At 37.7% G+C, this 16,119-nt stretch overlaps 1 protein-coding gene across 1 annotated transcript in view; it reads left to right on the top strand.

The window, feature by feature from the left end:
• The window catches only part of PPP1R17 (protein phosphatase 1 regulatory subunit 17), a 67,192-nt gene that overhangs the window by 18,499 nt on the left and 32,574 nt on the right, over positions 1–16,119 (top strand). Inside the window, exons 4-5 of the mRNA XM_053713054.1 lie at positions 1,638–1,784; positions 2,125–2,216. Of these exons, the coding sequence (XP_053569029.1) occupies positions 1,638–1,784; positions 2,125–2,216 (239 nt within the window). The remainder of the gene's footprint in view (positions 1–1,637; positions 1,785–2,124; positions 2,217–16,119) is intronic.

Genomic DNA, 16,119 nt, shown 5'->3' with positions numbered 1-16,119 from the left:
GCTGTGATGTTGATGATGCAATTGATGCAATTTCCCAATGGTTTGTCAATGTTTTGAACATCGGGGGTCACAGTGACACCTTAAGCAGACTAATCCAACAGGAGAAGGCTAAGGGACCAGTCCCATTGACACATGTGGTAGGCTAGTCATAAACTCCAACAGGAGAATTACATTCACTGCCTAACTACTCTAATATTCCCCTCTATGTAAATCCAGGGCTCCGAGGGGCAGAAAGGGTCTGAGAACCCATGTTCCCCAAGAAACGGGAGCAACTTATTTCCTCACCTTCCTCCTGAGAGGCAAAGATAAGAGTGATTAAAAGCTTCTGGAATCTTGTGTATCTTTGCCTCCTCCTAGTGGCCAGGAGTTATATCCCAAGAGTAATGGCTCATGGACTCTCACCACCTTATGAAATAAATAAAGATTATATGAGCCTGCATGCCTGGGAAATATGTTAAATAATGGTGTTCTCACAGGCTTCCAGTAAAATAGCTTAAACATTAGTAGTATAGTTTAGGGGATAGTGCTCTTTAGGAAGAAGGGACAATATTTTTTAAAAAAAAGTTTTGTTTGATGTTGATGATGCAGCTAATAAAGAGGCGATTTGACAAAACTGACACAGTCATTACTAGCAACAAAATATTGAATGCCAACAAAGCTAGTGATACAATTGTAAACAGCATCAGGGATTAGGGGTGTACCTTGAAGCAGTAGCAAAGTTGAGACACAGGAAGTGTTAAAGGGGTACTAAAATCAAAATTAACCATTCATAATTTAGGCAGAGCATGTAGTTTTTAGAGATTTTCCAAATTGCTTCCATTGTCAAATTTTGCACAGTATTTTTATATCCACACATTTTACGGTAGTAGCTCCTACTAAGCATGTGCAAGAGTGTATCTGTATGCTAGTCTGTGATTGGCTGATGGCTTTCACATGATACAGGGGTCCACCAAATGGGGAAAACAAATTTGTTAGAAAAAAGCTACTGCATAGTTTTATTGCATTGTCTTTTTATTTTGCGCTTGTTAATTATGCCACTCTACTGTAGTTAATGGTCCTTTAAAGGGACATGAAACCCAAACTTTTTTCATGATTCAGGTAGAGCACACATTTTTAAACTTTCCAATTTACTTCTATTGTCTAATTTGCTTTGTTCTTTTGGCAATCTGTTTGCTTAAAAAGCTTAGCTAGGTAGTCTCATGAGCAACAATTCACTGCTGGTAACTAGCTGCTGATTAGTGACTGCACATATATGCCCCTGGTAATTGCCTCACCCAATGTGTTCAGCTAGCTCCCAGTAGTGTATTGTTGCTCCTTCAATAAAGGATTCTAAGAGAATAAAGCAAATTTGATAATAGAAGTCAGTTAGAAAGTTGTGTAAAATTGTATGTTCTATCTAAATCATGAACATTTTAGGTTGTATTTCCCTTTAACTAAATATAATTAAGAGTGCTGAATCACAAACATCAAATTGTTGGATTGTTTAAAAGATAAATGAAGACATGACAATATCAAGTTTGTTAGTAAAATCCATAAGAGTGACCTTTTGACTCAACGGTAAGCAAACAGTTTGTTAGGTGTCAGCTAAAAACCTGTGTCTTCTGGCTTACACATTCTAATACAAAAACAATGTTTAGATTTTTCGCAGAGACTCTTGAAAAATTATGATTCACAGGAGATGGCACAGAAGAATAAGCATATTGCATCTTCACTCAATGAAAAAGAGATGAGGAAACCAAGAAGAAAAGACACACCTGCATTACACATAGCACCCCTTCTTCCAGGTATATAAGATTGGGGTGTAATTTGGGAATTACTTATGGTGTTCTATAGGTGCACTCAGGATGGACAAAGTCGGGGTACAGCTGGGCATGCAATGTGTGGAGTTAGGTCATTGTGACTAGGTGGTTTAAAGAGAGGTCAGGTGGTATGGGGCATGTTTAGGCAACAAGGGACAGAGGCAGGAAGGGGTCATTTTCTCTCTCACTCTCCCTCACCTGAGACCAACAAGCACTATAAAGGTGCAACTAGAAAGACTGGGGTGCTTATGCCAACCAGTGCACCCCTGTAGGAGAGCAATTGTTTGCAAGCCTGTTTCATTGGGTATCTTCTTCATTTGAACAGAAACACCAGAAGTACTTGATATTCTTTCCTGGCAAAAGGCTGTGGAGGGAGGAACAAGTATGAATAGAACATCAAGTTCATACAAGTTGAAAGTAAGTATTGGTGATTTGACTTTGTATTTTCAATTGAAAATAGATTTTACAGTATTGTTAAGGTTTTTATAAAGGGGGGGCATGCTACAACGTATCCCTCAACTCCACCAATTTTAAATTATATTTGTCTCATCTATTTCTCACATCTGGAAGCTAGAAATGGATAGAGCAGACATCCTCAAACTTGGCCCTCCAGAGGTTTTGGAACTACTTTTTCCATGATGCTCAGCCAGCATATCAGCTGGCTGAGCATCATGGGAAATGTAGTTCCAAAACATCTGGAGGGCCAAGTTTGAGGATGTCTGGGAAAGAGGGATAAAATAAAAAAAATACAATTAATAAATAAAGCTGTAAAGAGCATATGAGTGTGAAGGGTTTTTACCATAGAATCACTCTTAAAAAATGTGTTGTCCCCCTAAATACTGCTGCCCTACACACACAGGCTAGTTTTCCTCGGTCAATATATGTTACACACCCAATGCTCATGTTATAACCAGCTATCGAGGTCATTATGGGTAATAATCATCTGTTAGACTCATTAATAAACCATTTTGTGAAGTGTATTGTAGATAAACAATCAAATCTAGGCCATCTATTTTTCTTGCACACAAAAGGTCTATGTATTAGATTATGAAAGAAGAAAAATCGTGAACTTTTTTGCATAATTTTTGGGTTCTTGAAAGCTTAATGCTTTGAACCAAAAGATAAGTTATTCCAGCTGTCACTGGTTGCATTGTACATTATTTTTATTTGAAATGGCTTCATTATTAAAACACCTTAATTCATTTGGATAACGATAAAAGATCTGAGCCTCTCATCTATGCAGCTTGAATAAATTGTCTATATATTGCTGTTTAATGCTAAGCGTTAATCACATTATCACATAAACAGAATTTACTATAAAGAACTGCATTGTTTTTATAGATGCATTATTTACTCTCTATTCACCAGAATAAGGCTGTTTAGTGAGGCGAATATTTTAGCTTTTTTTGCTATTCTATGGAGCATATTATCTAGAGTGAGATTTCTCAATTTTTATTGTATTTACTTATGAAAAGAAGATATAAATTGAAGAGGTCATTTTTTTTGTAGTGTAAATTAGGGCAACTAATTAAAATTTGCTAATACAGGTAGTACAAATAACCATCCAGTAAATTTCCAAATTTATTTTATGGATATGAGTATGCAATTGTTCTGTACAACCCAGTAAATCAGCTACAGTATATAGAATAAAAAATTAAAAAGAAATGTATCTAACTGTAGAGTTTCTTGAAATTTGTGATAAATCTAATCTTTAATAGGCTCATACAGATATATAATGATCCATAAATAGTCCAATGTGTCCAGGGAAACTGCAGAACTTTCACAATTTGGAATTAGCTTAAAGCCGTGCAAGGAATTTGTGTAAATTCTAGGCGTTGAACACACTCTTCATACAAGCCAATGTCCCATTCTGAAGTTTTTGAGTACATAGCCTTAAAGTCCATATAATCCTTTATTAAAAATGGTAATGTATCTTGTGCATCCCAATATTTTTGTGAATTTTAACATAATATCACTTTGAGTATTAAGAAATTAATTTAGTGTAAGTATTTTTTGTCATGGGGTTGTATTCAGAGCAAGTAGGTTGATAATAACAAATGATGCTATGGTTGGGATCATAAAATTGTTTAAATCTGCAGAAGCACTACCCACAAGATGGTCTTTGCAGGGATCCAAACACAGTATACGGGACAAGATAATAGACTTTTAAACCTTGAGAAACCCAGGTTACAGCATGGTCGTACTATTACTATACTGTACGTGGACTACAATTTTACATCTATTTCTTCAATATTTATAAACAACACATATAATTAAAAAAAATACATCTGCATACTATTCTTAGACTAATCTTTGCTTTGAACAAATCATATTTAGCATTTGTTTCATTTTTATTGTCAATTTAAGGGGCAGAGTTTTCCCCCTGAGTTAAAAAGCTGTCATAATTGCGGAACAAATTCAGTTTGTCAATACAGGTTTGAATGCTTTAAACAACCTAATATTTAAACACATTCTGTGCATGAATGCATTAAGTTTAGGCTGTCATGACCCATGTATGAGCATTATACATTGTTTTAACGTGGCTGTAAAAATTTATATTAGAAATAATAAGCAATGTTTTCTAACCAAATCGAGAATTACACTAAGTCATGATAAGCATCTAAATGACAATGTTTTAGAAGATAGGTATAGTCATATTTACTATAGCCTTGCCTAAAATATTCTGTATTTTCTCAGTCATAACTCTTTCTAAGAAGAAAAAATGAATTAATTCAAAGTATCTACTGATTTGGATAAAATACTTGCCAGAATTCAGCCAAATTAATTAAATATTCAAAAGGTAAAAGCGTATTTTCTTGTTTTTTTTTTTTTGGAGAATTCTTCAAATTTAAATTATAGTTATGCACCATATTTTTAGAAAGTATTTTGTTATGATTTATTAAAACATCTTAAAGGCACATAAAGCACAAAATAAATGCTATCAGATTAGTCTGAGAATAATATGTAGTTGCAATGCTTAAAATGTTATTATTAGATTAGATTCATATTTTGCCTTAAAAGGAAATTAAACCTTAAAACATTGCTTTACAATTTACTTTTATAATCGAATTTGCTTTATTCTCTTGATATTTTTTGTTTAAAGAGCAGAAATGGGACATGACTGAACATATTGGGTGTGCGAATGACTGTAACACAGGGGCGTATTTTGGCCTAGGCAGGCAAGACATTTGCCTAGGTAAGCAGATTTGGGGGGGGGGCACTTTTTGAGTCTCACTACAAACACACACTACACCCAAAAATACACTCACACTGCACTACACACTCACACTATACTTCACACACTCACACTACACACACACTCACCACTCACACAAACACACACACTTGAACGTTAAAATTTACCTTGGAAATATCATGAAAAATAAAGTCACATTACACTCACCAAAAAATATTATGCCCACTGGGGGGGCAGAATTTTGAGTGCCTAGAGCAGCACAAAACTTAAATATGCCAATGCTGTGACAAGAGGCATATAGGTGCATCCACCAATCAGCAGCTAGCTCTCAGTAGTATATTAATACTCCAGAGCCTAGGAATGCTTCTCAACAAATGATACCAAAAGAACAAAGCAAATTAGGTAATAGAAGCAAACAGGAAAGGCGTTTAACATTGCAATGTCTATCTGAAGCATGACATTTTAATTTTGACTTTACTGTCCCTTTAAATTTCCTTTACTGCTCCAGACAGCAATTCAGAACAATACAAATTAAAACAGAGAAACATAAGAAAAATCTAGAAATAACTGCAAGTAATACAGAAACCAATGTAACAACATTCTAATTGGAGTGTGGAAAAATAGACTAATCAAAGAAGTACAGATGACCATAATGTGTCCAGTAAATTACCAGTCCTACTCATCATATTTGTTGCCCCAGAAATGTTAAAGGGATAGTTAAGTCCAAATAAAAGTTTCATGATTCAGATAGGGCATGTGATTTTAAACAACTTTCCAATTTACTTGTTTAATCAATTTTACTTAGTTCTCTTGTTATTCTTAGTTGAAAGCTAAATCTAGGTAGGCTCATATGATAATTTTAAGCCCTTGAAGGTTTCCTCTTGTCTGAATGCATTTGACAGTTTTTCACAGCTAGAGGGTTAGTTCATCTGTTTCATATAGATAACACTGTGCTCACGCATGTGAAGTTATTTAAGAGTCAGCACTAATTGCCTGAAATGCAAGTTTGTCAAAAGATCTGAGATAAGGAGGCAGTCTGCAGAAGCGGCATAGAGAGCCTGCTTATATTCGATGTCCCCCATGACTATCTCCTTGATCCTCTTATTTTGTCTGATTTTTTTAGTCAAAATTTCTATAGAATTAGTAAAAAGCAAGGGAGATAAAGGAAACCTTTGCCTGGTACCGTTGTTAATATTAAGGGAGTCAGAAAGGGTGCCTTTCACTCTTAGTCTAGCGTTTGGGTTGGAGTATAGGGCCATGCACATATTCAAAAAGGGATCTGGTATCCTTATTTCCTTCATCGCCCTTCTTAGGAAGGACCATCTAACCCTATCATAGGCCTTTTCTGCATCGGTTGCAAAAAAGTATCATGGGTGTATCTGTGATTTTAGCGTGGTTTATAAGCTGTAAGATTTTGATGGTATTATCTTGGGCTTCCCTTACGGGGATAAAGCCCACTTGATCTTTGGAAATCAAATTTGGTAAATATTTGTTTAGTCTATTGGCTAAAACCTTGGCTAAAAATTTTCATATCGGAATTTATTAGGGAGATTGGTCTGAAATTCTCTGGGCATGTGGCTGGTTTTCCCGGTTTGGGTATTACTGTGATGTGTGCCTCCAGAAGTGTCCTAGTTAGGATTGGGCTATCTCTCAAATTGTTGAAAAGGTGAAGTAATCGTGGGGATAGTATGTCTTTGAATTTTTTATAATACCTAGGGGTAAAGCCATCTGGCCCAGGGCGTTTTCCCGACGGGATGTCTTTTGATTGCCTGTTGTAGTTCCTCTAATGTAATAGATGACTCTAAATAGGTTACCGCTTCATTGTCTAATGAGGGGAGGCCCAGGTCCTGAAAGTATTTGTCAGTTCTGTCTCTAAGGGTAGTAGTGGTGTCAGGGAGTTGGGGAGATTCTACAGGATTGTCTATGTTGTATAAGGAGTTATAATACTCCCGGAACATTGAGGCTATTTGTTTGCTGTCATGTACAGTTAGTCCGTCTTAGGGAATGGGTGTAAGCTGCTAAGTGTTTCCTTCTAAGGCTTCTGGCTAATATTTTCCCTGGTTTATTGCCTCCCTCATAAAAATGTTGTTTTAAATATAGAGCTTTGGGCTGATGTACTTCTGTTAGGAAGTGTTTAAAATCTGTTCTCGCGTTGAGCAAGTTATGTTTAGTGCTGACGTTGGACGGGTCTTGTTTATGCATCCTCTCGAGAGTACCTATTTAAGCCAAAAGGCTGGCATGTTTCTCTCTGGACTGCTTGTTTATCCTGACTTTGTGTTTGATAAGCAACCCCCATATCATGGTTTTATGCGCTTCCCATTCATGTACAGCCGATGAAGTAGAGTTATCGTTAAATAGGAAGTATTTGGCTAAATCTTTTTCTAGTTCCTTCAAAATAACTGGGTTGTCTAACAGAGTGTCATCTAGTTTCCATGTACGTGGACTACAATTTTACATCTATTTCTTCAATATTTATAAACAACACATATAATTAAAAAAAATACATCTGCATACTATTCTTAGACTAATCTTTGCTTTGAACAAATCATATTTAGCATTTGTTTCATTTTTATTGTCAATTTAAGGGGCAGAGTTTTCCCCCTGAGTTAAAAAGCTGTCATAATTGCGGAACAAATTCAGTTTGTCAATACAGGTTTGAATGCTTTAAACAACCTAATATTTAAACACATTCTGTGCATGAATGCATTAAGTTTAGGCTGTCATGACCCATGTATGAGCATTATACAATGTTTTAACGTGGCTGTAAAAATTTATATTAGAAATAATAAGCAATGTTTTCTAACAAAATCTAGAATTACACTAAGTCATGATAAGCATCTAAATGACAATGTTTTAGAAGATAGGTATAGTCATATTTACTATAGCCTTGCCTAAAATATTCTGTATTTTCTCAGTCATAACTCTTTCTAAGAAGAAAAAAAAAACGAATTAATTCAAAGTATCTACTGATTTGGATAAAATACTTGCCAGAATTAAGCCAAATTAATTAAATATTCAAAAGGTAAAAGCGTATTTTCTTGTGTTTTTTTTTTTGGAGAATTCTTCAAATTTAAATTATAGTTATGCACCATATTTTTAGAAAGTATTTTGTTATGATTTATTAAAACATCTTAAAGGCACATAAAGCACAAAATAAATGCTATCAGATTAGTCTGAGAATAATATGTAGTTGCAATGCTTAAAATGTTATTATTAGATTAGATTCATATTTTGCCTTAAAAGGAAATTAAACCTTAAAACATTGCTTTACAATTTACTTTTATAATCGAATTTGCTTTATTCTCTTAATATTTTTGTTTAAAGAGCAGAAATGGGACATGACTGAACATATTGGGTGTGCGAATGACTGTAACACAGGGGCGTATTTTGGCCTAGGCATGCAAGACATTTGCCTAGGTAAGCAGATTTGGGGGGGGGGGGGCACTTTTTGAGTCTCACTACAAACACACACTACACCCAAAAATACACTCACACTGCACTACACACTCACACTATACTTAACACACTCACACTACACACACACTCACCACTCACACAAACACACACACTTGAACGTTAAAATTTACCTTGGAAATATCATGAAAAATAAAGTCACATTACACACTCACCAAAAAATATTATGCCCACTGGGGGGGGCAGAATTTTGAGTGCCTAGAGCAGCACAAAACTTAAATATGCCAATGCTGTGACAAGAGGCATATAGGTGCATCCACCAATCAGCAGCTAGCTCTCAGTAGTACATTAATACTCCAGAGCCTAGGAATGCTTCTCAACAAATGATACCAAAAGAACAAAGCAAATTAGGTAATAGAAGCAAACAGGAAAGGCGTTTAACATTGCAATGTCTATCTGAAGCATGACATTTTAATTTTGACTTTACTGTCCCTTTAAATTTCCTTTACTGCTCCAGAAAGCAATTCAGAGCAATACAAATTAAAACAGAGAAACATAAGAAAAATCTAGAAATAACTGCAAGTAATACAGAAAACAATGTAACAACATTCTAATTGGAGTGTGGAAAAATAGACTAATCAAAGAAGTACAGATGACCATAATGTGTCCAGTAAATTACCAGTCCTACTCATCATATTTGTTGCCCCAGAAATGTTAAAGGGATAGTTAAGTCCAAATAAAAGTTTCATGATTCAGATAGGGCATGTGATTTTAAACAACTTTCCAATTTACTTGTTTAATCAATTTTACTTAGTTCTCTTGTTATTCTTAGTTGAAAGCTAAATCTAGGTAGGCTCATGTGATAATTTTAAGCCCTTGAAGGTTTCCTCTTGTCTGAATGCATTTGACAGTTTTTCACAGCTAGAGGGTTAGTTCATCTGTTTCATATAGATAACACTGTGCTCACGCATGTGAAGTTATTTAAGAGTCAGCACTAATTGCCTGAAATGCAAGTCTGTCAAAAGATTTGAGATAAGGAGGCAGTCTGCAGAAGCGGCATAGAGAGCCTGCTTATATTCGATGTCCCCCATGACTATCTCCTTGATCCTCTTATTTTGTCTGATTTTTTTAGTCAAAATTTCTATAGAATTAGTAAAAAGCAAGGGAGATAAAGGACACCTTTGCCTGGTACCGTTGTTAATATTAAGGGAGTCAGAAAGGGTGCCTTTCACTCTTAGTCTAGCATTTGGGTTGGAGTATAGGGCCATGCACATATTCAAAAAGGGATCTGGTATCCTTATTTCCTTTATCGCCCTTCTTAGGAAGGACCATCTAACCCTATCATAGGCCTTTTCTGCATCGGTTGCAAAAAGTATCATGGGTGTATCTGTGATTTTTGCGTGGTTTATAAGCTGTAAGATTTTGATGGTATTATCTTGGGCTTCCCTTACGGGGATAAAGCCCACTTGATCTTTGGAAATCAAATTTGGTAAATATTTGTTTAGTCTATTGGCTAAAACCTTGGCTAAAAATTTTCATATCGGAATTTATTAGGGAGATTGGTCTGAAATTCTCTGGGCATGTGGCTGGTTTTCCCGGTTTGGGTATTACTGTGATGTGTGCCTCCAGAAGTGTCCTAGTTAGGATTGGGCTATCTCTCAAATTGTTGAAAAGGTGAGGTAATCGTGGGGATAGTATGTCTTTGAATTTTTTACAATACCTAGGGGTAAAGCCATCTGGCCCAGGGCGTTTTCCTGACGGGATGTCTTTTGATTGCCTGTTGTAGTTCCTCTAATGTAATTGATGACTCTAAATAGGTTACCGCTTCATTGTCTAATGAGGGGAGGCCCAGGTCCTGAAAGTATTTGTCAGTTCTGTCTCTAAGGGTAGTAGTGGTGTCAGGGAGTTGGGGAGATTCTACAGGATTGTCTATGTTGTATAAGGAGTTATAATACTCCCGGAACATTGAGGCTATTTGTTTGCTGTCATGTACAGTTAGTCCGTCTTTAGTCCTTAGGGAATGGGTGTAAGCTGCTAAGTGTTTCCTTCTAAGGCTTCTGGCTAATATTTTCCCTGGTTTATTGCCTCCCTCATAAAAATGTTGTTTTAAATATAGAGCTTTGGGCTGATGTACTTCTGTTAGGAAGTGTTTAAGATCTGTTCTCGTGTTGAGCAAGTTATGTTTAGTGCTGACGTTGGACGGGTCTTGTTTATGCATCCTCTCGAGAGTACCTATTTAAGCCAAAAGGCTGGCATGTTTCTCTCTGGACTGCTTGTCATCTAGTTTCCATGTACGTAAGGTTATTGGGAGATCTGGCCAGAGAATGGAACAGGTGATAGGGGCATGATCCGACCATGTTATGTTGCCTATATCGCATTGATTAGTGAGAGATAGTCTGTGGGAATCTGTGTAGATATGGTCTATCCTCGTGTAGCTGTTATGGAGAGAAGAGTAAAAGGTATAGTCTTTTGTACCTGGGTGAAGAACTCTCCACACATCGTGCAAGGAGAGGTTGGATAGGGAAGACTTCACCACCTTAAGTACCGACTTAGGTGCATTGGTGGAGCCTCTAGATGCATCTACCGCTGGATCAAACAAGAGGTTAAAGCCAAGAAGATTGTTCCTTTTGCCTGGTGTAAAAGCAGGTTCGTGATTTTTTTGATGAAGCCACTCTGGGCTTGATTAGGGGCATATATGTTAAGGAGAGTAAGTTGTTGGCCGAAGAGGAGGCCGAATAGGAGAACATAGCGGCCCTCTGGGTCTTTGACGGTATGTGAGATTTGAAATGGTAAGGACTTATGTATCAGGATTCCCAATCCTCCTTTTTTCTTTGGACCTGATGCAAAGCAAGCTATGGGGTATTGCGGAAGATACAATTTTGGTTCTCTGCCCTTTTAAAAATGGGTCTCTTGGACCATGAGGATCTGGCTTTTTAGCTTATTCAATTCTCTTAATGCTATAGATCTTTTGCTCGGGCTATTAAGGCCTTTCGCATTTATAGAGGTCAGTTGGAGAGAGTGCTCCTGAAACCTGCTGTGTTTGGGGGACATTCTTCAGGGAGGAGAGAGGACAAAAAAAAAAAAGGGGAGAGAGAGGGGATAAAGGAGTGAAAGAGAGAGTACAGAGAGAGACAGGAACCAAGAGGTAGTGACTAGTGTGATAATATCAACTGGGTTGTAAGGATCCTTTGTAAGTGGTCTGCAAGATAGACCAATATGATGAGCTGTACTATCACTACTCAAAGGAGTGTAGGAGAACCTAAGAAAAGTATACAATAGGGGAAGTATCTCCACCACCAACTCAGTGACATATATACTTGAGTTCCTTTGTTTAAGTTGGCATGAAGGGGAGGTGGGGGAGGGAGGCAAAGGGGGTGGGTGGGGAGGAAAGGGTAAGGGGTAGTTGTGGATGATTACATAAGGGAACGTGCAGTGGGTATAATTTGTATAAGAGAAATAAATAAGTTGAGACAAGTTTGCAGATTAATATAATCAGATGGGTAACAAGCAAAGCTATTTGCTTAAGAGACAGACAAATGTATTTTGATTTCAACCCTCCATGGAAGCATGTACCTAGGTGCGGAGGATAGCTATCAGGTTTGTTAGATCGCTTAGAGGGTGACATATAAGGTAGGTTAGGCGTATGCCCCTTAGCACTATGGGGGAGGAAGATATGTGAGCTTGAGTCCCTAGGTGGGGTTATAGGCATTGTTACTTACTTTATTCCCTGCGGGGGGTTTATAAGTGTTTTAGGGATAGTGTTAACTGGTTGAGAGGATCTACCCTCAGCGTTGCCATAAGAATTGAGTGGCTTGGGGGTGATGTTAGGGTCCGGCATATGCAAAAGGTGAGCATACAAGTGGATTATAGAGAGTTAAGCATGTGGAAAGCATACATAGAACTATAATACGTAAACACAGTTAATTGCTAAGTTCTGTTTTAAAGTCCCTAGTAGTCAGAAATTTACTATGCGTTTTGATTTTTTTTTAAACACTGTTGAAATCTAAACATTATACCCCTACATTGTCCATTATAAAAAAAATAGTTAACAGTGACTAAAATTGGGTTGTCATTCCAGTCAAGTCCGCTGACCTAGGAGACGCAACATTAAATATATAACAGTAATAACAAATAACCTTAATAACAAGCACATATCAAATATAAAACATAACTTTTCTAACTGAAATAAAGGATACAACTGTGGGGGTCACTATTTCCTCAGCTAAGTGGACTCAGAGTCCGTCCTGTGCGCATTGTTCAGTCCTCTTCTGAGTGATGTCCACTTAGGTTGAAAGATGATCTCTCAGGTGTAGAAATTTCTCAGCCAAGCAGTGGAAGTTCTGCCGGTTTTGGGGTCAATGTAGACTAGTGGTGTCACTCCTGGTCATTGTGTTGGTTTGTGCTTCCATACAGCTTTGTATGGTGATGTCTGCAGTTGATGGCAGGGAGAGTTCTTTGTAGAATATATTGGGGTCAGCTCCAGGTCTGTATACAGCAGTTTTATTGTTGTATGTCGTGATCAGTGAGACTGGGAAGCCCCATCTGTACTGGACCTTTTGACTTTTAAATGTGGAGGTGATGTGGGAAAGATCCCTTCTTTTTTGGAGAGTAATCGGGGAGAGATCTGTGAATAATTTAATCTCCTCACCTGCGTGGTGTATGGGGTGTTTCACTCTAGCACAGCGAAGAAGATCCTCCTTATCTTTGTATCTGAGGAATTTGACTATTATGTCTCTTGGAGGGGCTTTAGGAGGTGATCTTGGTCTCACGGCCCTATGGGCTCTTTCTATCTGGATGTTTTCTGCTGAGGGGCTATCTTTTATTACTTTAAAGAGAGCCTGCAGGTAGCTCTCTATTGCAGGAGGAAAAACAGATTCTGACACACCTCTTATTCTTAAATTATTTCTGCAGCAGCGGTTCTCCAAGTCCTCAAGCTTTTCAGAGAGCAAGTTTAACTTAGCATCTTGTTCTTGAATGCTGGATGAATTAGTTTGAACCTCTGTCATAAGAACGCCCTGGCTTGTTTACAATGAGGTAACTCTTTTGTCCATAGCACCTAAGTCTTTACGGAGATCTTTAAATAGATTCCTCATTTTGTGTACTACCTCTTTAATATCATCCTTAGATGACAGATGAGTGATGTCTCTTTTGGTAACAAAGGCTCCATGATCAGGGTTTTTATGAAGTGGCTGAGCATTTGGGTTCCCCTGCATGTCTGTAGTGTCTTCTGCGCTTGCAGGTGTCTGGGCCCCTTGTGGCTTGAGGTAGTGATTTAGTGTTTTTGAGGGCGGGGGTTTATCTGCTTTACTATGACTTTTACAAGGCATTACCCGGATACTGTGTATATGGACTTGGAAGTAATGCTTTAGATGGTTGTAGTTGTGCTGGGTAGCAATATTAAGCAGTACTTATGAGCGTGAGAAGATTTTTTATTCTGGTTTCAACAATTCCCAAGCAATCCCTGAGAGTGCTACATTGTCTTTATTGACCTGTGCTCCTGGAGAGAAGGAAGTGAGCAACCTGTCAGCCTTCCTGTTTAATAGGTGTTTGGAGGTAGCCTCAGGTGGGCTCTGTGTTTAAATAGCGTGTCCGGTATGCGGGCCGGGAGAGGGCCTTTCTGATGACTGTGTGTGCTTATGCGCTGCAGCAGGGTAAGTATTGTACTGTACAATGGCTCTCCGCGGGAACGTCAGTGTGATGCGACAGACTCCTTCAATCCACAGAGGTACGTTTCTTCTCACAGCAGGCCCTGGGTTGTGTAGGGCAGTCCAGTCGGAACAGTATATGGATCAATACTAATGGTGTCAGAGGGAGAGTCACTCTTGATGTACTGACATGCACCCAGGCTGTTGCGTTACTAGGCCTCTCTCTGAGCACGGGGATTGCGGTCATTCTTTTTCTTTTTTTTAAAAACAAAGTCTACCAAAACAGGCCGGAGGCTTCTTGTGTTTAACGGGGGGGGGGGGGTTATAGAGGGGAAATGCGGGGGTTCATGCCAGCTTTTTGTGCGATTAGCCGGTGTTGGAGATGGGAGCCCTTCTAGCAAACAGCCATCTTCCTGCGTGGCTAGATTTGATTTTATTCAGCTTGGACTTTTACCAAAATTTTAAAACCGGTAGTGTTTTGGTTTAAACAAAGTGGGATTTTTCTTATCATTTATTAAGATGATATTATCTTAAAGGGACAGGAAACCACAACATTTTCTTTCATGATTTGGATAGAACATACAATTTTAAACAACTTTCCAATTGACTTCTATTATCAAATTTGCTTCATTCTCTTGTTATCCTTTGCTGAAAGAAGAGCATTACACTACTGGCAGCTAGATGAACACATCTAGTTAGCCAATCACAAGTGAAAAATGTGTGCAGGCACCAATCAGCACTTGATAAGCAAACTAAAAAATGTTCTTTATCCTTTTCAAAATTTAACTTTCCTAAGTTTTCAAATAAATGTTCCCCTTCTTCCAAAACAGAAGATAAAGATCATAAAGTTGTTCTTTTTTATATTGAAAAAAAAAACTTTTCCCTTGAGGAATCTTTCACGATAGGGTTAATTTTGTCCTTGATTAAAGCTATATTCCCTTATCCCCTTCACTATCATCATCTCCCACAATTAAAAATTCACAACTTTCTAAAATTTCTATTTTATTATTATAACCTTTCTTTATTATCAGAAGCCCAAGAGCAGCGACTCTGGTGGGTATCCAATATAGAAACTTGGACTGGGAAATGTTCGTTTAGAAAATCCCCAGATTTAATTATAGAATCCAATGCCAGCAAATTGAGATGGGAAGCTAAATGTGGTGCAATGATCACAGGGGTCAAAATAGTTTTTCAGTTCTGCTGTATATGGATATCTACTCAGTTGGATTTTCCAATGGTTAAGATGTGACCAAATACAAGACAAACATAACCAAACACCTTATTTGCCAGTGCATATAAAACTCTACTATGGGAGCAGGATATGCCACCTCTGCCTGGCAAATTCAAAAGCAGATAGGGGATCTTGGCATCTTCACAACTGTAAATGTAATAGATGTTTGTTTCTAGTTGTCAAGAGTCTCAGATGTCCACTCAGACGAAATTGTGTGATACAAACGCTATATAGATGATCTCCTGTTTATTTGGAGAGGTGAGGACTCAGATTTGTTGGATTTCACCCGCAAGTTGGACCTTAATAATGTGGGAATCAGCTTCACCTCTGAATTCAATAAGCAGGAGATCAATTTTCTGGGCATCAGGCTGAAAGGAGTCCATGGAGAATGGATTGAGACCAGGGTTTATTACAAACCGATATCAGGGAACTCCTTACTGCATGCTAGGAGCTGCCATCCAGAAACAGTCTTCAAGGCAGTAGCGAAAGGACAGTTTATTTGTCTGAAACAGAATTGTTCTAAGGAGAGTGTTTATCAACAGGAAGCAGCTAACTTAGCTAAAAAGTTGAAGGAAAGAGGTTATGAGTCAAAGTGATTGAACAGGCAAGAGGAATAGTTAATAAAATCAACTTGGAGGATTTATTAAAAGACAGGTCCAAAAGAGATAACTTCAAGCGCAAAACGAAACAGGGAGAAGAGAAGGTTATGTTTATAACGGATTACTCAAACCGATATCATGAAATTTGCAGGGTAATCAAGTCCCATTTCAGTATGTTGGCGGCAGATGATGATCTCAACGACTTAACACAAAGAGGATGTAAGTTTGCCTATAG

The sequence above is a fragment of the Bombina bombina genome, chromosome 5 (assembly GCF_027579735.1).
Source record: "Bombina bombina isolate aBomBom1 chromosome 5, aBomBom1.pri, whole genome shotgun sequence".
NCBI lineage: Eukaryota > Metazoa > Chordata > Amphibia > Anura > Bombinatoridae > Bombina > Bombina bombina.
Note: the sequence above shows the minus strand (reverse complement) of the source record. Positions and strands in the feature narration are given on the sequence as shown.